The 25,833-nt window shown below is 35.0% G+C and overlaps 1 protein-coding gene across 3 annotated transcripts in view; it reads left to right on the top strand.

The window, feature by feature from the left end:
* Positions 1 to 25,833, top strand: part of CSMD3 (CUB and Sushi multiple domains 3) — a 1,097,518-nt gene that overhangs the window by 453,959 nt on the left and 617,726 nt on the right. For all 3 annotated transcript variants that reach the window (XM_060116495.1, XM_060116494.1, XM_060116493.1), the window contains one exon: positions 4,013 to 4,137. In XM_060116495.1, coding sequence (XP_059972478.1) covers positions 4,013 to 4,137 — 125 coding nt within the window. The remainder of the gene's footprint in view (positions 1 to 4,012; positions 4,138 to 25,833) is intronic.

The raw sequence follows: 25,833 nt of genomic DNA, 5'->3' as shown, positions 1-25,833 counted from the left end.
CTGAACAAGGCCCTGCCCACCAGAAAGACAAGATCTAACTCCACCCACCAGTGGGCAGGAAGCAGACCGTCCCACCAGAAAGCCAACGCAAGCCTCTTAGGCTTATTCACCAGAGGGCAGACAGCAGAAACAAGAAGAATTATAATCCCGCAGCCTGTGAAATGGAAACTGCAAACACAGAAAGTTAGAAAAAATGAGGTGGCAGAGGAATATGTCACAGATGAAGGAACAAGTTAAAACCCCAAAAGAACAACTAAGTGAAGTGGAAATAGGTAATCTACTGGAAAAAGAATTTAGAGTAATGATAGTGAAGATCATCCAAGATCTCAGAAAAGAATGGAGGCACAGATTGAGAAGATGCAAGAAATGTCTAATAAAGACCTAGAAGAACTGAAGAACAAACAAACAGAGATAATACAATAACTGAATTGAAAGATACACTAGAAGGAATCAATAACAGAGTAACTGAGACAGAAGAAAGGATAAGTGAGCTGGGAGACAGAATGGTGGAAATCAATGCCACAGAAAAGAATAAAGAAAAAATAATCAAAAGAAATGAAGACAGTCTAAGAGACCTCTGGGACAACATTAAATTAACCAACATTTGCACTATAGGGGTCCCAGAAGAAGAGAGAAAGGACCTGAGAAAATATTTGAAGAAATAATTGCTGAAAACTTCCTTAACATGGGAAAGGAAACAGCCAACAAAGTTCAGGAAGCCCAGAGAATCCCAGGCAGGATAAACCCAAGTAGGAACACACCGAAAAACATAGTAATCAAACTGACAAAAATTAAAGAGAGAGAAAAAATATTAATAAGCAACAAAGGAAAAGCAGCACATGACATACAAGGGAACTCCCATAATGTTGTCAGCTGATTTCTCAGCAGAAACTCTGTAGGCCAAAAGGGAGTGACACAATATGTTATGAAAGGGAAGAACCTACAACCAAGAATACTCTACCCAGCAAGGCTCTAATTCAGATTCAACGGAGAAATCAAAAGCTTTACAGATAAGCAAAAACTAAAAGAATTCAGCACAACCAGACCAGCTTTGCAACAAATGGTTAAAGGAACTTCTCTAAGTGCAAAAGAAAAGGCCACTACTAGAAACAAGAAAATTACAAATGGAATAGCTCACTGGTAAAGACAAACGTAAATTAAAGGTAGGAAATCATCTGCACACAAATATATCAAAACCAGCAATTGGGAGAAGAGGGGAGCACAAATTCAGGATATTGGAAATGCATTTGAAGTTAAAAGACCAGCATCTTAAAGCACTATTATTTATATACAGACTGCTATATCAAAACCTCAGGGTAACTGCAAACCAAAAATCTACAATACATACACATACAAGAAAGAAAAAAGTATCCAAACACAACACTAAAGTTAGTCATAAAATCACAAGAGAAGAGAACAAAAGAGGAAGGGAAGAAAAAAGATCTACAAAAACAATTCCAAAACAGTTAAGAAAATGGCAATAGGAATATACATATTGATAATTACTTTAAATGTAAATGAATTAAATGCTCCAACCAAAAGACATAGGCTGGCTGAATGGATACAAAAACAAGACCTGTATATATGCTTTCTACAAGAGACCCACTTCAGATCTAGGGACACATACAGACTGAATGTGAGGGGATGGAAAAAGGTATTTCATGCAAATGGAAATGAAAAGAAAGCTGGAGTAGCAATTCTCATATCAGACAAAATAGACTTTAAAATAAAGACTGTTATGAGACAAAGGACACTACGTAATGATCAAGGGATCAATCCAAGAAGAAGATATAACAATTGTAAATATATATGCACCCAACATAGGAGCAACCCAACATATAAGGTAAATACTAAGAGCCATAAAAGGAGAAATTGACAGTAACACAATAATAGTGGTGGACTTTAGCAACCCACTTTCATCAATGGACAGGTCATTCAGACAGAAGATCAATAAGGAAACACAGGTCTTAAATGACACATTAGACTAGATGGATTTAATTGATATTTATAGAGCATTCCATCCAAAAGAAGCAGAATACACATACTTCTCAATTGCACATGGAACATTCTCCAGGATTGATCACATGCTGGACCATAAAGTGAGCCTTGGTAAATTTAAGAAAACTGAAATCATATCAAGCATCTTTTCTGACCACAATATTATGAGATTAGAAAGCAACTACAGAAAAAAAAAAAACTGTAAAACATCACAAGCACATGGATGCTAAACCATATGTTACTGAACAACCAAAGGAACACTGAAGAAATGGAGAGGAAAGCAAAAAATACCTAAAGACATATGAAAATGAAAGCACAATGATCCAAAACCTATGGAATTCTAAGAGGGAAGTTTATATCAATACAATCTGACCCAGGAAACAACAAAAACAAATAAACAACCTAACCTCACACTTAAGGCAACTAGAGAAAGAAGAAAAACAAAACCCAAAGTTAGTAGAAGGAAAGAAATCATAAAGATCAAAGCAGAAATAAATGAAAGAGAAAGGAAGAAAACAATAGAAAAGATTAATGAAATTGAAGTCTGGTTCTTTGAGAATATAAACAAAATTGATAAACAGCCAGCCTCATCAAGAAAAAAGTGAGGGGGCTCAAATCAATAAGATTAGAAATGAAAAGGAAAAGTTAAAATGATACCACAGAAATACAAAGGATCATAAGAGACTACTACAAGCAATTATATGCCAATAAAATTGACAACCTGGAAGAAATGGACAAATTCTTGGAGAGGTACAATCCCCCAAGACTGAAAAAGGAAGAAATGGAAAGTATGAACAGATTAATCACAAGTACTGAAATTGAAACTGTGATTAAAAAAACTCTCAGCAAACATAAGTCCAGAACCAGACGGCTTCACAGGCCAATTCTATCAAACATTTAGAGAAGAGTTAACACTTATCCTTCTGAAACTCTTCCAAAAAACTGCAGAAGAAGGAATGCTCCCAAATTGATTCTGAGACCATCATCACCCTGATACCAAAACCAGACAAAGATACCACAAAAAAGAAAATTATAGGCCAGTATCGCTGATGAACATATACACAAAAAACAATCAATGAAATATTGGGTTGGCCAAAATTTTCATTCAGGTTTTTCCATAAGGGGTTACAGAAAAACCTGAATGAACTTTTTGGCCAACCCAACGCTAGCAAACTGAATCCAACCATACGTTAAAAGGATCACATTCCACGATTAAGAGGGATTTATCCCAGGGATGCAAGGATTCTTCAATATATGCAAATCAATCAATGTGATACACCACATCAACAAATTGAAGAATAAAAACCATATGATCATCTCAATAGATGCAGAAAAAGCTTTTGACAAAATTCAGCACCAATTTATGTTAAAAACTCTTCAGAAAGTGGGCATAGAGGGAATATACCTCAATATAATAAAGGCCATATATGACAAACCCACAGCCAACATGGTCTTAATGGTGAAAAACTGAAAGTATTTCCTCTAAGATCAGGAATAAGAATGCTAGGTGAATTTTATCTAAAAAACAATCAGCACAGTTTTACAGCCCTAACTGTATATGTGTGTGTCTCTGGATGGACATATATGTGTCCAAGTAAATACACATATAAATACCTGCTAGAGAAGTACTATAATGTGTTATGAACCCAAGCACTGGGATTCAAGTCAGAAAGTCCACTTTTTGCTTCACATTTACCACCTACTTAAGATGGGAAATGGAGTAAATTATTTAACCTTGGCTTCTACAACTAATAATAAGATAATTAAACTTGATGAGAGCTTTTTGCAATTCCTACAAATACCTGCATGTTACTGATTTATAGTAGATTCTTGTTTGTGATTTTTATTATATATTTGTACAAGTCATATTTTCATATTTTGGTTTTTAAAAAGAAAAATCTTTTTTGTCACTATGGAACATTTTTGACCTATTGGGTATTGCCAGTAGAACTGGAGCCTAACCATTATGTTATATTCTTCTAATACTGTTTTTTAATCCTTTGCTCAATTTTAGCCTTGGATCAACTGTGCAGTTCTCTTGTGATGAAGATTATGTCCTACAGGGTGCTAAGAGCATCACCTGTCAACGGATAGCTGAAGTCTTTGCTGCTTGGAGTGATCACAGGCCTGTATGTAAAGGTAAAGAAAAGTCTTTAAAATAAAAGTGCTCTCTTAACACATTTTAATAGTTTGAACTTCATTCCACTGAGTATAAATTTCAGTTGAATCTTTGACCTGTAATGCAGGAAAAATTTAGCTCATGTATTTAAGAATATTTATTGAAACTCTGTAATATGCAAACCAGTGTGTCAGATTCCCAAGGAGTTCCCAATTTCATAATCATATAGCAACAAATTGGAATCTTAAAATATGTAATACAAGGCAGTGGTAACTTTGTTGGCCTTTTTTTTTTAATCATGAATTACCATGTATAGTCATTGATGTGGATATAAATTTTTTAAGCCATAATTACACCTCCACTTGTATGATTTGCCATTTGAATTGCTTATGTGTCCAATAGTAGTGATGTTGGTGGCAGAGGAGGTGGAGCACTTGTTCTATAATTAGTTAATTTAAACTAAGACAAATCAATGAGTGCTCTGGCTTTTCATATTACCAGTAATTGCATAAGATTTACTTCCACCACCTTCCTACAAATTAAATATTTTCATATAAATTAAATGAGGCCTCTTTATTCTAAACTTTATTTAGCTATATTTGAAAATGAACACCTCATTCTGGCTTACTGGCTGTCTTGTCGCTTGTTTGTTGCTGTTGTTGTTATTTTTAATAATGACATCTCTGCATATTTCAGTGTCTTAGTACTCAAAATTCCGTTAGCTCTTCATCTCCCTCAGGGAACATTTTCACTGAGTTGCCACACTTTGTATTGTATAGTCCTCTCAGAGTCTGGTGAATAGAGAAGGGATAGATTTGAGAGCTGTCATAAAGGGAAAAAGAGTATTTGACAACTAGTTGGATATGGAAGGAGAAAGTGACAAGAAGGAGTCAAAGTTGATATTCAACTCTATATGAGACTAGAAAAATGTTACCCTGTTACTAAGTATAAAAACACTGAAGATGGAATTGTATAGGAGATTTCATCATAGGCTTAATTTTTTAGGCACTTACTATGTGTCAGACATTGTGCTAACCACTACATATACTTTGACTCATTTAAATCCTCAAAACAAACCAATGGAGGCATTATTATCTCCATTTTAGGAATGAGTATTGTAAGACACAGAGAGATCCAGTCACTCACCCGAGCCCAAATGTCTGTAAAATGACAAAGCCCTTAAGAAAGGCTATTCATAGTTTGGGGAGAGAAGCAAGATTTCAGAGCATTAAAGAAGGAATAGAAAATAATAAAATGGAAGCAAATAGATAGATTCCACTAACTTGACAATGGCAACCCAGAGTAAGAACAGAGAGCCTAGATTTTTCTCAGGTTCAAGTAAAGCTTTCATGTCACAGGTAGATGTTCATTCATTACTTTTCTCATTATCAAAGGCTTACAACAAACAGTACTGATGAACCTAAGTGGCAGGGCAGGAATAAAGATGCAGATGTAGAGAATGGACTTGAGGACACAGTGGGGGAAGGGGAAGCTGGGACGAAGTGAGAGAGTAGCATTGACGTATATACACTGCCAAATGTAAAATGGATGGCTAGTGGGAAACAGCTGCATTGAACAGGGAGATCACCTCGATGCTTTGTGATGACCCTAGAGGGTGGGAGAGAGGCTCAAGAAGGAGGGCATATGGGGATATATGTATACATATAGCTGATTCACTTTGTTGTACAGCAGAAACTAACACAAAATTATAAAGTAGTTATACTCCAATAAAGATGTTAAAAATATAAAATAAAATTCATAGCCACAATTGAAGAAAAAAAGGTTTATAATATGCCATATAGTGCAATAGCATTAAAAAACTGAAATAGGGATACTGAGAAAATAAAGTAAAACAGTTACATGATCCTAAACAAAAGCTTACGTACAAGTTGGTAAAAAACTTAAAAAAAATTTTTTATTGAAATATAGCTGATTTACAATGCTATGTTCCTTTCAGTTGTAAAGTGATTCAGTTATGCATATAAATATATATTATTTTTTACATTATCTTCTATTATTCATTGTTAACAAGATATTAAGTATAGATCCCTGTTCAATACAGTAGGTCCTTGTTGATTATCTATCTCATATATAGTAGTATGTATATTTTAATCCCAAACTCCTGATTTATCTCTCTCTTCCTCTCCCCTTTTGGTAACCATAAGTTTGCTTTCTGTGTCTGTGAGTCTGTTTTGTAAATAAGTTCATTTGTATCCTTTTGTTTAGATTCCACATATAAGTGATATCATATGATATTTGTCTTTGTCTGATTTACTTCACTTAGTATGATAATCTCTAGGTTCATCCATGTTACTGCAAATGACATTATTTCATTCGTTTTATGGCTGAGTAATATTCCATTGTATATCATCTTCTTTATCCATTCATCTGTTGATAGACACTTAGGTTGCTTCCACGTCTTGGCTATTGTAAATAGTGCTGCTCTGAACATTGGGGTGCATGTATCTTTTCAAATTATGTTTTTCTCCTGATATATGCCCAGGAGTGGAATTGCAGGTTCATATAACAACTCTATTTTTAATTTTTTAAGGAAATGCCATACTGTTCTCTGCAGTGACTGCACCAGTTTACATCCCCACCAACAGCGTAGGAGGGTTCCTTTTTCCATTCTGACCAGTGTGAGGTGATACCTCATTGTAGCTTTGATTTACGTTTCTCTAATAATTAGTGATGTTGAGCTTCTTTTCATGTGCCTGTTGGCCATTTATATGTCTTCTTTGGAGAAATGTCTATTTAGTTCTGCCCATTTTTTGATTGGGTTGTTTGTTTTTTTGATATTGAGCTGTATGAGCTGTTTGTATATTTTGGAGATTAATCCCTTGTCGGTTGCATCATTTGCAAATATTTTCTCCCATTCTGTAGGTTGGCTTTTTGTTTTGTTTATGTTTTCCTTTGTTGTGCAAAAGCTTTTAAGTTTTAAGTAAAAAACTTTTAAGAATGGCTTACATGTTAAATATGACAGCTGCCAAACAAATTTAAAAAACATAAGTTTACACGAAAACCATTGTCTATGAAATATGACAATGACACAACAAAAGCAAACTTTTTCCTGGCTTTAAGATATGAAATATCTTGCATTGTTTTTTATAAAGTGGATACTGAGTAATAAGTATTGTGGGAGTTACTCTCATCAATGTCCAGGCAATGAATAGAACAGTAAACTGTTTAAAGTTGATTTCTTATGATATCCTCCACTCAAGACAAATTATAGATATAAGGGACAAAATTGAAAATCATGGCTTCAAAATGGTGGCATCCACATATTCTGCTTCAGTTTTATATAAATTATATGTGTGCATTTTTTATGGCAAGAGAGAATAGGAAAATAGAGGATAGAGTCTAGAAAAGGAGATTAATGTTAATGCAGAAACAAAGGCTCACATAAAAAGAGAAGTTACAGCCAGATCATGGAATTTAAGGTTTACATAAAATGAGATTGAGGCTATAAACCATCTTTTTTCATTCAAGACTCTCATTTCAATAAAAAAAATGAATCATATTTATTATGACTATAAATGTTCAAAGGCAAAACTAATGTTATATTATTTTGTTATTTTTCATAAACCCTGTAGCACAAAGAACAGCTGTGTTGACAAATTTCAAGAAATATTTGTTGAATATTACTGTATGATTATTTTCTTTGATTCTAAGATAGATGATTGAAATATGTATATGTAAACATATACATATATATAGAGAGATATGCATATATATTTCATTCAACAGTCATCAGTCATTAGTTGGGAGGTATAAAATTTTAATGTTCAAGATTCATATATTGTTATTATTTTATCTTATCTCTGCAGATGTTAATCATTTATACACAAATTTGTTTGCTCATTGCATGCAGGGCACATGTGTGTATTTTTTTTAATAAAAAAAAATTTGCCAGTAGAAATTACTGGCTGTGGTGTTGGAAACAGCAATGGAGGAAACATGCTGAAATCGTAATTGAAGTTTTAAAGTGACTCTCCACTGTCAGTCTGAACAAAGAATAGTTTTCATGTCTCATGGGTGCTTGGACAGAATAAATATGCTTTTTTCCAGACAGCAGCATAAATAGCAGTATCAGTGCACTGCACCTTTGGGAGGTCATTAATATAGCTGCTGTCTCTGTATCGCATGGTTGAGCAATCAAGAAATGGTGATTTTTAAGGCACTGAAAGTTCACACAAACAGCAAATTATGAATTAAAAGAAAAAGAGCAATTCAGAAATTAATATTAATGGATTTTACACAAACTCAGACAATAATTTCTGTTCCCTAAATGGGTTATGTATATGAGATATTTGACAGTTTACCATTACAGATACAATTATTCCTTTGTTGGAAATGCAATAGATATCCCAAAGCTAGAGCTTATGCAAATAAGCAGAGTTATGCACATGAATCATGTATAGAAAGTTTCAGACATTCATGTTGTTCAAAGAAATAGCATTTATTTGAGAATTGATAATTTGTTAACTAGGAAACATTTAAGAAAGTGAATCTTGATAGATTGGACAAAAATTTTTTTGACTAATTTTCAGTCAGTATTTATTTAGCTGGCCCCAAGAAACGAATGTTTTTGTCTGTTAAGGCACAATGGCGTGAGCCATTCATGGGAGTAATGGAATAGGTGATTAAGGCAAGATTAGAAAAGAAGTCCAGAGACTTCCCTGGCGGTCCAGTGGTTAAGACTTTGCCTTCCAGTGCAAGGGGTGTGGGTTCAATCCCTGGTTGGGGGAGCTAAGATCCCACATGTCTGGTGGCTGAAAAACCAAAACATAAAACAGAAGCAATATTGTAACAAATTCAATAAATACTTTCAAAATAGTGCACATCAAAAAAAAATCTTAGAAAAGAAGGCCAAAGAAAAGCAAAAATATTGGAAAGTGGGGTAATCATCAGTCATCCAGTTATTTGTTTATTCTCTTATTAACATACTGATTAACTTATTTTGGATTCTACAAGCATGAGTAAATATTAGTAGGTATACTAGATTAAACACTACATGAGATCCATAGTATGTAATGTTTTTTATTATTTTGTATTGATTTACAAGGTATAAATACAAAACTAGGTAATACATAGTAGACTGTTTTGTTTACAAGAGAGGTGCAATCCTCTGCAAAATTCAGATGAGGAAGATTATTTCCATGTTTGGAGATGGTCAGGCATTGAGATGGAGGAAGTAACATAAGGGCAGAACTTGGAAATTATTTTCCATTTCAACAGAGGAATGTTCAGCCCCACCCCTTGACCTCTGAGGAAAAGAGAGGGGCTGAAGATTAAATCAGTTATCTATAGCCAGTGATTTAGTTAATCATGCATATGTAATGAAGCCTCCATAAAACCCCAAAAGGATAGGGTTCAGAGAACTTCTGAGTTGGTGAACACTTGGAGATTTGAGGAGAGTAGTGTGCCTGGAGAGGGTATGAAAGTTCCAAGCCCTCTCCCCATGCCTTGCCTTGTGCATTTCTTCTGTCTAGCTGTTCCTGAGTTATATCTTTTTATAATAAATTAGTAATCTAGTAAGTAAAATGTTTCTCTGAGTTCTGTGAGCTGCTCTAGCAAATTAATCAAACCCCAAAAGGGGATGGTCTTTGGAATCTCTGATTTATAGCCAATCAGAAGTACAAGTAACAAATATGGTCTTGCGACTGGCATCTGAAGTCCAAGGAGAAGGTTGTGGGAACCTCCAGTTTGTAACCAATTGGTCAGTAGCATAGACAGCAACCTGGCTTGAGATTGGCATCTAAAGTGGAGGGGGACGGGGGTTGGGGGCAGTCCTATAGACTGAATCCTAACCTGTGGAATCTGATGCTATCTCCAGGTAGGTAGATAGTGTCAGAATTGAGTTGACTTGTAGGACACCAGCCTGGTGTCCAACACCAAGAATTGCTTGGTGTTGTGGGGGAAGCTCCAGCCCCCGAAGACACGTTGGAATTGGGTCCAGCAATCTATTTAGTTATGTCATTCCTCCTTCGAAGTGTCTCTGGGAGTACTGCTAAACCACCACTACCACTGTCACCATTCTGTAGTTCCAGTACTGCATCTGTCTCATTTCTTTTCATTTGGACTACAATTTATCATACATATTGCTGACATTCTACTCCCATCAAAATCTCACTTTTATTATACCTGAAGAATGTTCAAAGGCCTCATGTTGTTTCTTAATTTCATACTGTAAACCAGTGAAATGAAATAGACAAGAATATGAATTCAGTTATCAGACTATGCCAGTTTAAATTCCTGATCTTCTACTTAAGTAATCTGCCGTCTTTATAATTATCAGATTTCTTATCTGTAAAAGGAGTGTTATTATATATCAGTGCCTACTTCATAGGGAGTTAAGGATTTGTATGAGGATGGAATGAGGTAATCCATATAAAAGCATTTAGTATATGGGCTGAAACACAAGCATTTATATGGATAGAGGTGCTGCTAGTTGTGGTGCTGCTGCTAATAATTGTTAACCCATCTGATTGCCAAAATCATTCATGACTTATCTCCACCCAGTTGTTTATTTTTTTTGTGGTACACGGGCCTCTCACCGTTGTGGCCTCTCCCGTTGTGGAGCACAGGCTCCGGACGCGCAGGCTCAGTGGCCATGGCTCACGGGCCCAGCCGCTCCGCGGCATGTGGGATCTTCCTGGACCGGGGCACGAACCCGTGTCCCCTGCATCGGCAGGCGGACTCTCAACCACTGCGCCACCAGGGAAGCCCACCCAGTTGTTTCTTTAACTCTTACCAAACGTATATACCAGCATCTCAGTACTGAACAGAATCACAGCCCTGATTTTTGTATATGTCTGGCTTATCCTAAATGAAAACATACCTATTAACCATATTCTGCCCACTTTTCAAAGTCTCACTCAACTTTCGTCTCCTGGAAAAATTCTTTTCTATTTCAATGATCCTTTCCCCCCTCTTCTTTAACATTATTTCACATTTACTGTCTTTACCACACAATCTAGCATTTAAACCTGTTCTTTTTGGTAGAGGCTCTTAATCATTTCATGGGCAGTAGACTTGCCCCTTCAACCAAAACCACCTCGGAAAGAACAAAATAATCAACACTTGTAAAATGCTTGAATTTTCAATAGATCTATTTTGGCTCTTGCCAAGAAGACAGTTACCAATGTGGTCTGTTTATATATTGCCTTTAATTAAATAGAAGGATCATAATGAAGCTCAATTCTTTTCTTCATATACAAAGTATAAAATGAGTATACAGTTTATATGATAGATAATTGTTGGCCAAACTAAGAGCTATGACCCTCATTAAACAGTATTTATTTATTCTTATAGTTTTCAAAGTTCTTTTACAGATGTTATAAGTTCCTACTCATGTTTTATTGTTCTTCACAGTGTTTAGCCCAGTGACCATTATGCCCATATTATTGTGCACATAATAGTTGCTAAATAAACATTTTGAATAAATATTGTAGGGAGATTTAATTAATTAAAATAAACAGTTTAAGAAGATAGTAGTGTGCTGACTGTAATCAGAGGAAGTTGCCCTGGTAGAAGACTTCCTGTTGTGCAAAGACAATTAGGAAATTTTGCTCAAGAGCAAACCAGAAAGAGCCTGCTGAAATTTATCAACCAGAAACACATATAGCAGGTGTTTTCCTGTAGTTGTTCTTGATGCCTTCTTACTTTCATGGAATAATTTTACAGATGAGATGATGCATAATAAGGATGATATTAACAATTAATAGAGTGACATATGGTGAAGAAGACAGACAGATGGTATAAATATAGATATTTATCATATATTCCTTTGTCTTGATGGTCATTTTTTTTTCTAAAAACAGTACTTTGACATTTATTATATTATTTTGATAAGCAAATAAATTTTACTGGGCTCTAACAATGAGCATATTTGAATGATAAAATTACATTTCATGTTATTTGATGGATATGAATAGTGAGGCATTTATGTGTATCATTTAAAATTTAAAACTTCCTAAACAATTAGAAAGTTTGCATTTCTATGGTGTCCTTCCAGCAATTGTTCAGAAATACATTCCACACATCTTGCCTATCTCAAAAATTATTAGAAAAATATGCGAATAGTTAGCAAATAAATGATTCCATTTAGGCATATGGGGGGATGTCTCCACAGATATATGTGAGAACCTTCTATTTCTATTCTACTTGAATTCATCCAATACATCCAAATCCTTTTTAATCCTAGAAAGTACCACATGTGATGATTCTAATAATAGCAAGCAAATATTGAATATTTAATATGAATTGGGTGCTACACTAATATTTCTCTCTGTACTAGCTCCTTTATCCTCATACTAATCTGTTATGGTGGTGGTAAATTTAATTCCCACTTGATTGATGAGAAAACAGATGAGTCTCAGAGAGGTTTAGAGTGCTTAACCTTACAGCTAAAAAGTAGAAGGACTGAATTTCAAACCCCAGTCTTCATCACTTCAGAGCCTGTGTTATTTATCACTATGTAATGCAGTACTGCATTACTAGTACTAGATCTATAAATCTGGCTAAAAGCCATGCTCACACAAAACAAATCTCTCACTGTTGAGGCTATCATATTTAAAAGCATTGTCACACTTGGAGATGTTATGATCTCTTGGAACTTAAAAACATAGGTAAAAACTTTTGAAATCATGTACCTTTTTTTTATTTTAATCGCTCCAAATTTTGTAGTATGGAGACCCTATCTCATTTTTTTTCCTGTTTTTTTTTTTTAAGTTTTCAGACTTGGCTTGAAATGTAATGTATCCAGTACTGGAAGTCTTCCGTATTTGGTTTTATCAAGTTATAGCACAGTGCTTTTGTAACACATTTCTGCTCTTTTTAACACTATTATTGTCTTTAAAGGAACAGTTTTAAGGGCCTGGTCTTTCATCTATATTGAAAGGATATAGAGATTCTCTCTCTGTATGTTACTCCATAATGCCACCTCTACAGTGCAGAGGAATAGGGAGCAATAAGTGCTCTCTGTTTTTTTGTTTTGTTTTGTTTGTTTATTCTTTTCACTTAAGACAACTAAACTAATTGTGAGAACATCACAGTCTTTAACATTGTGCCATTATAGATATATGTGATATATAACCATATTGTCTCAAAGTCACAGTTAGCAATATTGCAGGGGGCAAGGTGCTAAAATACCATACAGTCTACCTTAGTAGATGTGTAAAATATAGAGGAAGCATTGGGTAGAAGTCAGAGAAACTGGGTTTGACTCTATTCCACCACTTCCTAACCATGTGACCTGGGGAAATTTAGTTAATTTATTGAAGCCAATGAAAGGTTCTCAATGATGGCTATACTTTAGAGTCACATGGGAACTTTAAAACAAATACTGATTTCCTGCACCTATTCCTAGAGATTTTAATTTAATTGCTTTAGTGTGGAGATTGCGCTTAAATCAGAACTCTGAAGTTGAAACCTAAGTACCAGTATTTTTAAAGGGTTACCAGATAAATCTAATGTACAACCAGGGTTGACAATCAATGACTCAATCTAGTCTAGTCTAAACTTTAATTTCTTCATCTGGAAAGTGGGGATAATAATATCTACTCCCACAGGTTGTTGTGAGAATTTGCTGATACAAGCATGTAATTCCTGGTACATAGTTAAGAACATTAGCTGATACAAGTAGTAGTGTCATTATTTTTTTTTTTTTTTTTTTTTTTTTTTTTTTTTTTTTTTGCTGTATGCGGGCCTCTCACTGCTGTGGCCTCTCCCGTTGCGGAGCACAGGCTCCGGACGCGCAGGCTCAGCGGCCATGGCTCACGGGCCCAGCCGCTCCACGGCACGCGGGATCCTCCCGGACCGGGGCACGAACCCGTGTCCCCTGCATCGGCAGGCGGACTCTCAACCACTGCGCCACCAGGGAAGCCCCAAGTAGTAGTGTCATTATTATTAATTCCTTGCCTATGGCTGTACATAGACTTGGTTCACTCATTCATTTATTCAACAAACATTTGCTATGAATCTGCTATTTGCAAGCCACTGTTCTGGGCTCTGAAGATAGAATGGTTAATAAATCAACCAAAGTTCCTATTCTTGTAGAACTCATATTCTAGGGCAGAAGACCCATAATAACAAATACAGATATAGAGAATAATTGCAGGACAAATACTTTGAAGAAAAACTGAGAGAATTATAGACTGCTGTTTTGCATGCAATGGTCAGAGAAGTCCTCTCTGAGTTGCTGTTTAAGAAGTGTCCTGAATTGAGGGAGAAAAAATATATGTCATCTGAGGAAACAGTAACCCAAGCAGTGCAAACAACAAGTACAAAGGTGCTGACGTTAGGTTATTGATATTTCCATAATGCACTTTCTCATAATATATAAATTAAGTTTTCAGTGTCTACCTGGTAAAAGAAAAAAAAACTTTTTTTTCTATTGAGTGACAGTAAAATTATTCATTCTTTTGATGTCGCAATAAAATCATTATCAGCAAGGCATAATCACCCCTATTTTACAGAATGAGAAAATGAAACTAATTAACATTGTCTTATTAGGATCCCATCATATTCTCTAGAGTTATTGAAATATGCAGTACCGAAGTAGTAGAACCACCTTTTCTTTTATATATCCGTAACAGTAATTATATTTTTACCTATCAGCAAATATCTGAAAACATTCCTAGCCTGTGATTATACTCACTCAACTACACCAAGATAAAATAATATATTCAAATGAATCACGGTAAAGGAGGGCGATACTTAATAATATAAATACTATAAAATTAATGGGAAAATATATACAGAGAAATGGATTTCAAATATTAATAATTGACAAGAGGAAATAAAAATGCATATACTATCAATTCATATTTAATAAACATCTGCAGTACTACATAGATAAAGATCGTAAGACTTTTGGAGTGTACATAGCCTCATCTCCCCACATTTCCCCAAAACAATAACACACACACACACACACACACACGTGCACACACACACATACATGTGAGCAATGGCTCACCTTAATTTATGAAGTTAGAGTAGCCTTTTGGTTAAGAGGACGGACTTTGGCATCAGATGGAAATAGATTTGATTTCCCACTCCACCCGCTATCTATAGGACCACAGACAAATTATAAGCCTCCTGATGTGTAAAACAGAAATAATTAAACCCATTTCATATAGTTGTGCATACATCAATTTTGAAGCATAGTACCAGAATTTTAGTAGTCTTGAAACCCTATTTACTTTGACTGGATGCACTTAGTCCTTTTAGTTTTTGCTTCAGTTGGAAAGAGAGCAGAACCACGCTAAACAGAGTACACTCAGCCTAAATTGAACCTGATACCTGGAAAAGGAGAATCTTCTCTGTATAAGCTTCATAGCATTTGAATAATGGCCACACTGCTAGAGATATCACCAAGAAACATCATCCTGTTATAGTATTCCTTCTCTCAGATGATAAAATCTAGTGAGATTTTATCTCACTAGATATAAAATGTGGTAAGGAATGTTTCCCTTCAATATCTTAATTAATTGATGGGTGGCTTTGTGTGAAGGAGGCTCTGTGGCAGAAGCAAGTGCTTCTCAAGCTTGGATATTCAGAGTAATCACTTGAGGAGCTTAATAAAGGCAGACTGTGGGCTTCCCTGGTGGCACAGTGGTTGAGAGTCCACCTGCCAATGCAGGGGACACGGGTTCGTGCCCCAGTCCGGGAAGATCCCACATGCTGCGGAGCGGCTGAGCCTGTAAGCCGTGGCCGCTGAGCCTGCGTGTCCGGAGCCTGTGCTCCGCAACAGGAGAGGCCACAGCAGTGAGAGGCCCGCGTACTGCAAAAAAAAAAAATAATAATAATAGTAAAAATAAGATAATAATAATAAAGGTAGACTATGACTCAATAGGTCTGGCCTAGAGCCTGCAATCTGCATTCCAAACAGGTTTCTAGGTGATGCTAATGCTGCTGCTCTGCTGATCACACTTTGAGTAGCAAGAGTAAAAGAAGGACTATTGGATTGGAAGTTAGAAGTCCAAGGAGGTCTCTTGTATGGTTTTGGAACCAAGTTCCCTGAGGTAAAAATGGGAAAATCATACTTTTCCTGTTCTCCTTTTTGGAATATTGTGGATGTTAAAGGCCATGATATGTGTATATGTAAATGTATAGACACACATGCATACATGCATATATATGTGTGCGTGCTTTTAACAGCAATAATTTAAATTAAATGACTCTTCTTATAAATAATATAAATATAAATAATAAGATGATGTAGCATCCTTAGTTCTTGGAAATCCTGAGCAACAATGCATTAACTGAGTGCTTCTTTTATACTATATCTTTTCTAACTCCTTCTTTCCACCGCCCTCCTCCCAAAATAAGCACACCTATTAAATAAGACATTAGATGGGAAAACAAGATATATAACTCAGGTATTACCTTTCAGCAAATACTTACTGAGCATCTATGAAGATTACATAATAATGAAACTGAATTTTTCATGCTTTAGTATATGCTTTTTTTTAAAAATGGAAAACAACAAAAGTTTGAAGAGGACGTAGATTTTAAAAAGTTACCATGTAGAAATTCCAGGTATTTGAGGAAATCGAGTATCATCTTGATTTCAGGAGCCTCGTGCAGTATTGTGGGTTTAATCCTGAGTATCCTACAATGTGAAATCATTTAACTTGGCATTTTTTCTGGCATCGTGGTGAAACTGTGTCTATTACAGAGTGGAGAAAAAAGTAACATTACCTCATGTTTCTAAAATAGCTTTTCTTATTGCAAGCTTTTTTTTTACTCTCTGTGCCAGAGACTTGTAGCAAAGAGATTATCATCGCCTCTAAAATCATCGAAAGAGCTGTCATCTATCTTAGATAATGGCAACTTAAACACATGGTAAAATGCTATTGTCACAATGCATTTTTTTTTCTTTTTGATGGGAAGAATGTCACTGATGTTTTATTTCTCGCATGAACTTTAATGGGAAATAAATCATTAGTGACAAAACTGACTATATTATACTTCTATGACACTAAATGTGCATTTATAAATCGACAATTGCTTTTTTTGTGTGTTTTTTAAAACTATACTCATTTCACATATATTATACACTTATAAATATATCCTGAAGGCAACTTTCTTCTCCGTTTTCTCAGCAGTGATGATCTGGTGGCGTGTCATGGCATATCAGAAGATAGCAGTCTTACATGGGAAACACTCGAGGCCAGTTATAAGGATTTCGGTTCTGAGGACCTGTCTTTAAATATATCCTCTTACAAGACTGTCTAGATGTGGGAAGTGAGGGGGTAGAGTCAGTAAGATCACAGCTCACTTGGATATTTTAGTTTAAATTACTTTTTTAAAACGGAGTTGGTAGGGACTTTATAATTAATACTTTAGATATACATCTTTTTTTCTTTTGAGGAATTTCAAGGTTTTTTTTCACAGGACCGACATAACCCACACACAAGTATGTTCACCTGCTCATAAGTCAGTTTGAAGATTTCCTGGGCAAACATTGACTCATTGAAGATTCAAGTTACATGAGAGAAGACAAAAGACATTCATTTGCATAGGTGCTGCCTGGAAATGCTTGGGCGGATTGAGATATAGAAATTGACTAACACTAGGCAGGTCTGTGTGAGTCACCTCATTTGAGAAAGCCCAAACTTCCTCTTTTCATTTCCCTTGGTGTTTCTCAACCATACCAGCCAGATCTCTCTGTCTTTAATGATTTGGAAGTATGCCAGCTCATCTCTATTCTGGACTTGGCTGCTGAAGGGAGCATAGAGGCTCAGCTCCATCTGAGTCCAAAGGAAGTGAATGGCACAGCTGAATATCAGCAGGGTAATGATGGGATCTCATTGCTTTCTGTAAATCTATCATTTGGGACAGAAATAGAACAGGGGATTTTCCTGGCATTTCAATTATAAGAATTAGAAGGAAAATGTGAAAAATGTAGGAGCACAGAGAGGAAAGTTTTGGAGAGAAACCCAGAATGCATTTAACCTTCTCTTTTCCCATTAGGCAATACAATAATGCCAAATAGAGATATGCTTTCAGTTTTAAAACAAGCCATTTCCTAAATGATTTGACTTTCTAAAAATATTCAGTAAAATTAATTTTTGTTAATTAGTTGTCTTAATATTATGATTTTAATGAGGGAGGAAATGTGTCCAAAACCTCTGTACACTCTATAAATCCTTTTTATCTCTTATTCCAGTTACTGCCGTGTTGACACTTAAAATGTGTGCAGGTGAACATGATCAGGCCTCTCCTTCTGCATCTTACTTCCTAACCTGTGGCCTCTCTGACACATGGGTCAGGAAGTCTGTGAACTAGCTTGACCTTTACACAGATGCTTCCAGAAATTGTAGAGAAGCTAATGCTTTATGAGTCAATCCTGACCTAGAAGGAATATGCGATCAAATGAATAAGTACATCCCCCTTTCTTCTCCAGTTTCCTCTGCTGTTGTGAGAGGCATTTTACAAGTTTAATCAGAAGTTTCAAATACCAGTTATTCATATTGGTAGCCTAATAGTATGTCCTTGTCTTGGCTTCTTATTTCTGTCCTGTTTCTCCTTTCTGCTCCCTGGGACCGTATTACCAGTTAAACCTCTCACACGTTAGCCCTTGTGTGAGGCATAGTTTCTGGAAAACATATTCTAAAATGTATTTTGTGGGCCCCTCTTTGGCACTTTTTTGGCTTTCAGCCTATATCAGATAGTCCCAATCAATCCCTACTTGACCTTTGGCTTGGGGGGTCATATAATTAGATTATCCATAGTTGAGGAATATTCAGAAATTTATATCTCTAGAGAATAACCTAACAGGAAACTCAAGGATAGCAAACACCTCTGTTTCATTCCTCCCTGGCTCTGTGTATGGCCCCGATTCCAAAGGGAATACTGATTATTTCTCTAACCCTCATGGGCACTGTTTAGGCTAATCTCTAGGGAATGGTGAAATCACTGATATGTTTCTACTGAATAGACATTGAGGTCAATTTCTTCACAAGATTCATAGTTTTGTTTTTATTTGGTTTGGCCTGGCTTCAGTTTTATGTTTTTATTCTTGTTGTTTTGTTTGGTTTGGATTTTTTTCTGTTCTATGGTTATATATGCACAGAGGGGGAAATAGTAGTTACTGAGATAATTTACTGTAAGTTAAAATAGAGGTGAAAATGTCACACAGCTTCCCACCCAGGAGTGCATTATGAACACATTTTTCACTGACGAACAGGATTGTATTACCAGGTAGAATAGTAACTGTTTGAATTGATTTATGAAGTAAATAAATGTGATTTTATTACTACTGTTTTCTTTTTTGGTGATGGTCTGCATGCTGTAGGAAATTCATGACAATCCTGAGTTCTTGGATCATGTAGGCTATTTTTCTACAAAAAGAATTTTATCAGTTTATTAGGTAGTCAACTGTCCATCCTTTGCAGGCCTCATGATCTTTAAAATTTTATTAAGTGCACTGTCCATACCATAAAAATAATACGCTGAAAATGTGGAAAGAATTACGCATTGCATATTTATAAGCTTTAGTCTTCAAGGATCAAAAGATTAAAAAAGTGTGTCTAAATATTGGTATAAATGGCATATATATGAATAAGAAATATTTTCATGTCTTCAAACATGAAAAAATGACATAGTATAAATGTGCATAAGTAATGGTATAATAGTGTTTCTATTAAAATATGTTCATGTGTGCAAATAAAAAGAGCTACAGTGGCTGATCTGAATATATTTTCTCAATAATATTCTATTATAATTTTACCTTAAAAATAAAACAAAATTGGCAAAGTTACAACTAGTATTTATAGCATACTAGAAAAGAAATTAGACTTTGGCATCTAGCTGCTGTGATTCAAATAAACTTGGGTTAGTAATTTAAATTATCTAATCTCACCTACATTCTTTGTAAAATTCAAATAGTAATAATAATAGAGTAACTAACACTAATACAGAGCTTACTGAATGTTAGAAAACCTTTAAGTATCTCAATTCATTGCATCCTCTCAACAAACCTATGAGATACTATTTTATTGTTTCCCTCTTAAAAATGAGGAAAATGAGGCACAGAGAGATTCAACGATTCACTATGACCAAATTGGTAGTAAACAATAGAGTCAGAATTTGAATCCATGTCATCAGGCTCTGAGTCCACTGTCTAAGCTATAGTTCTCAAAGGTAATATTTATCTCATAGTTGCTGTAGTTTGTTTTAAATTATTAAATGCTATAAAAGAGGTAAAGTTCCTCATATAGTATGTGGTATGTAATAAATCCTCATGACAGTGTTTTTGTTACTGATGTTTGCCGTCATCTGTGGGGATTAGCACAATGGATTTATACTATGAGACTGAAGAGTTGAGACCATTTCCCAGGATAGGAATTGCTTGAAAGTGAAAGATGCTGCAACACAGAGGGACAGGGACATATCTTGAGCTAAGAACCAATCCATCCATCCTTAAACTTCAAATACCTGCTCCTTCTCCTTTTGGGAGAAAAAGAAAACAACCAGAAAAGGAATTCAAATGTGGTTACAGCCAGGACTAAAACAACTATGCAGTTTAAGGCAAGAAATGTTGGATATATATTTTGGGTAGAGCACTAAAAGGGTAAATAAAATTTGCACATATGCAAATATATTGTCAAACTCAATATTTTTAACTAAGCAATTTGGTTGCAGAGCCAAATTTTTATAGTTTTTGTATCAAATATTTGCAGTTACTCTTTTTTGGGGGGGCTGGTATCTTCTTTTTTCCAAATTTATTGAGAAATAATTCACAAATATAATTGTGTATATTTAAAGTAGTGTCATGATTTGATATGCATATACATGTGGAATGATTATTAAGATCAAAATAATTAACACATCCATTAATTCACATAATTAACTCTTGTGTGGGGGTGGTGAGAATGCTTAAGATTTACTCTCGGTGACTTCTTTTAAATTAATTGTTTTGGTTTTAATTGTTAATTTTTTAATTTAAATATAGTTGATGTGCAGTATTATGTTAGTTTCAGGTATACTACATAATGATGTAACATTTGCATTTATTATGAAATGATCATAATTATAACTCTAGTAACCATCTGTTCCAGTATAAAGTTGTTACAATATTATTGACTATATCCCTTATGCTATATATTATATCCCTGTGACTAATTTATTATATAACTGGAAGTTTATATCACTTAATCCTCTTCACCTATTTCACTCTCTTCCCTAACCCTTTCCCTTCTAGTGACCTCTCTATTCTCCTGTGTATCTATGTCTGTTTTCATTTTGTTTTGTTTGTTTGTTTGTTTGTTTTTGTTTGTTTGTGTTTTTTTTTTGATTTTTGCGGTATGTGGGCCTCTCACTGTTGTGGCCTCTCCCGTTGCGGAGCACAGGCTCCGGATGCGCAGGCCCAGCGGCCATGGCTCACGGGCCCAGCCGCTCCGCGGCATATGGGATCCTCCCAGACCGGGGCACGAACCCGTATCCCCTGCATCGGCAGGCGGACTCTTAACCACTGCGCCACCAGGGAGGCCCTGTTTGTTTGTTTTATTTTTAGATTTCACAAATAAGTGAGATCCTGTGGTATTTGTCTTTCTCCGTCTGACTTATTTCACAAAGCATAACAGCATCCAGATCCAGACATGTGTCAAATGGCAATATTTCATTTTTTATGGCTGAGTAATATTCCATTGTATATCTACATACCACATTTTCTTTATCCATTCATCTATCAGTGGGCACTTAGGTTGCTTTTATATCCTGCAATTGTAAGTAATGTTACAATAATGTTGGAGTTCACATGTCATTTGGTTCTTTTTTGGTGTTTTCGTTTTCTTCAGGAAAATTCTCAGAGGTGAACTCGCTGGATTATATGGCGATACTGTTTTTAATATTTTGAGAAACATGCATATTGAATTCCATAGTGGCTGCACCAATTTACAATCCCATGAACAGAGCACATAGGTCTCGTTTTCTCAACATCCTTGTCAATGCTTGTTATTTGCTGTCTTTTAGATGATAACCATTCTGAGAGGTGTGAGGAGGTATCACCTTGTTGTTTTGTTATGCATTTCCCTAATGATCAGTGATGTTTGAACATCTTCATGCGTCTGTTGGCCATCTCTATGTCTTCTTTGAAAAATGTCTATTCAGATCCTCTGGGCATTTTTTTTAATTGAAGTATAGTTGATTTACAATATTATGTTAGTTTCAGGTGTGTAGCATAGTGATTCAGTATTTTTGTAGATTATACTCCATGATAGGTTATTACAATATAATGGGTATAATTCCCTGTGCTTTACAGTATGTCCTCATTGCTTATCTATTTTATATATAGTAGTTTGTATCTGTTAATCCCATACCCCTAATTAGTTCCTCCTCCCTTCCCTCTCTTCTTTGGTAACCACAAGTTTTTTTAATATATCTGTGGGTCTGTTTCTGTTTTGCATATACATTCAGCTGTATTATTTTTTAGATTCCACATACAATTGATATTGTTTGGTGTTTATCTTTCTCTGTCTGACTTATTTCACTAAGTATAATATCCTCTAGGTCCATTCATGTTGCTGCACATGGCAGTATTTCATTCATTTTATGGCTGAGTAACATTTCATTGTGTGTGTATGTGTGCATTTCTTTTTAATGCAGTCATCTGTTGATGGACACTTGGGTTACTTCCATGTCTTGGCTGTTGTAAATAGTGCTGTTATAAACATTGGGTTGCATGTATTATTTTGAATTAGTGTTTTTTGTTTTTTCTGAATATATACCCAGGAGTGGGATTGTTGGATCCACTTATGATAGTTCTATTTGAGGAATCTTCATACTGTTTTCCATAGTGGCTGCACTAATTTACATTCCCACCAACAGTGTACAAGGGTTCCCTTTTCTCCACATCCTCACCAACATTTGTTATTTGACTGTTAGCCATCTGTATATCTTCTTTGGAGAAGTATCTGTTCAAGTCTTCTGCCCATTTTTTTGATTGAGTTGTTTGGTTGGTTTTGATATTGAGTTATATGAGCTATTTGTATATTTTGTATATTAACCCCTTGTTGGTTACATCATTTGCAAATATTTTCTCCTATTCTGTAGGTTTTCTTTTCATTTTGTCAGTGGTTTCCTTTGCTGTGCAAAAGTATTTAAGTTTAATTAGGTCCCATTTGTTTACTTTTGCTTTTATTTATTTTGCCGTAGGAGACATATCCACAAAATAATGCTATGATTTGTGTCAAAGAGTGTTCCACCTTGTTCTCTTCTATGAGTTTTATGGTTTTAGCTGTTACATTTGGGTGTTTAAAACATTTTGAGTTTATTTTTGTATATGGTGTGAGGGAATGTTCTAATCTCATTGTTTAACATGTGGCTGTCCAGTCTTCCCAGCACCACTTGTTGAAGAGACTGTCTTTCTCCATTGTATATTCTTGCCTCCTTTGTCATAGATTAATTTACTATAGGTGTATGGGTTTATTTCTGATCTCTGTCCATTTTTTAATCAGATTGTCTGATTTTTTAATGTTGAGTTGTATGAGTTCTTTATATATTTTTAATATTAACATCATATCAGATATATAATCTGCAAATATTTTCTCTCATTCAGTAGGTTGTCATCTTCTTTTGTTGGTAGTTTCCTTTGCTGTGCAAAAGTTTTTTAGTTGATGTAATCCCATTTGTTTATTTTTCACTTTTTTCTCCCTTGCCTAAGGGGACATATCCAAACAGATATCACTAAAGACTGTTGTTAAAGAGATTACTGCCTGTGTTTTCTTCTCAGATTTTCTCTGGTCTTACATTGAAGTCTTTAATCCATTTTGAATTTGTTTTTGTATATGGTGTGAGAAAGTAGTCTGGTTTGATTCTTTTGCATGTAGCTGTCCATTTATTTCCCAACATCACTTGTTGAAGAGACTTTCTTTTCTCTATTGTTTATTCTTGCTTCCTTTGTTGTAGATTAATTGACCATAGGTGTGTGGGTTTATTTCTGGGTTATCTATTCTGTTCCATTGATATGTGTATCTGTTTTTGTGCTAGTACCATGCTGTTTAGATTACTGTAGCTTTGTAGTATTGTCTGGGAGGATGATACCTCCAGTTTTGTTCTTGTTTATCAAGATTGCTTTGGCAATTTGGGATCTTTTGTTGTTCCAGATGAATTTTAGGCTTATTTGTTCTTCCTCTATGAAAAATGTTATGGGTATTTTGATAGAGATTGCACTAAATCTCTAGATTGCTTTGTTAGAGTCTTCTCTAAATGCTCTGAACTTTATTATTTCTTTTCTTCTACTAACTTTGGATTTGTTTGTTCTTCTTTTTCTAATTCCTTTGGATGTAACGTTAGATCATTTATTTGAGATTTTTCTTATTTCCTGAGGTAGGCTTGTATCACTATAATCTTCCTTCTTAGAACTGCTTTGCTGCATCCCATACATTTTGGATCATTGTGTTTCCATTTGCACTTCTCTCCAGGTACTTTTTGAAATTCCTCTTTGATTTCTTCAGTGACCCATTTTTGTTTAGTAACATATTGTTTAGCCCCCATGTGTTTGTGATTTTTGCAATTTTATTTCTTCTAGCTGATTTGTCTCATACAGAAGTGGTTGAAAAAAGTGCTTGATATGATTTTAATATTTTTAAATTTGTTGAAGCTTTTTTGTGGCCTAGCATGTGACGTATCTTGGAAAATATTCCATGTGCACTTGAAAATAATGTGTATTCTTTCATATTTCATCACATTCGATGGACTGTTCTATATATACCTACAAAGTCTGCCTGATTTAATGTCATTTAAGGCCAGTGTTTCCTTATGGATTTTTTTTTTTCTGGTTGATCTAAGTGTGGTGTTAAAATTTCCTACTATTATTGTGTTACTATCAATTTCTTCCTTTATGTCTGTTAATATTTGCTTTATGCATTTAGGTGCTCCTATGCTGTGTGCCTATATATTTTCAGTTGATTTATCTTCTGTTGGATTGATCATTTGATCATTATGTAATGTCCTTAGTTGTCTCCTTACAGTCTTTATTTTAAAGTATATTTCATCTGATGTAACTATTGCTACCTCAACTTTCTTTTTGTTTCTATTTGTATGGAGTACCCTTTTCCATTGCCTCACTTTCAGTCTGTGTGTATCTTTAGGTCTGAATTGAGTCTCTTACAGGTAGCATATATGGCTCTTGGTTTTCTGTCCATTTAGTCACTCTGTCTTTAAATTGGAATATTTAGTCCTTTTACATTTAAAGTAATTATTGATTGATGTATGCTTGTTGTTATTTTGTTAATGGGTCTTGGGTTGTTTTTGTAGTTCTTTTTTTGTTCCTTTCTTTTTCTTTTTCTCTCTGCACTTGTGATTTGATGATTATCTTAAATGTTATGTTTGGATTCCTTTCTCTGTCTCTCTGTTTGTTTGTTTGTTTACCTATTATAGGTTTTTGGTTTGTGGTTACCATGAGGTTCATATATAACCATATATATATGATTATTTTAAGTTGATGATCTTTTAGGTTTTAATGCATTCTAACCATCCTACATTTTCACTCCTCCTCCCCCTACCCCATGTTTAATGTTTTTGACATCATATTTTTAACAACTTTTTGTTTTGTGTGTCCCTTAACTGCTTATTATGGATATAGATGGTATTACTACTTTTGTCTTTTAACCTTCCTATTAGCTTTATAAGTGGTTGATCTTCTACCATTACTGTATATTTGCCTTTACCAATGAGATATTTTCCTTTTGTAATTTTTATAT

This window comes from Mesoplodon densirostris, chromosome 13 (genome assembly GCF_025265405.1).
Source record: "Mesoplodon densirostris isolate mMesDen1 chromosome 13, mMesDen1 primary haplotype, whole genome shotgun sequence".
Classification (NCBI taxonomy): Eukaryota; Metazoa; Chordata; class Mammalia; order Artiodactyla; family Ziphiidae; genus Mesoplodon; species Mesoplodon densirostris.
This window is presented reverse-complemented; position numbering and strand designations above follow the sequence as displayed.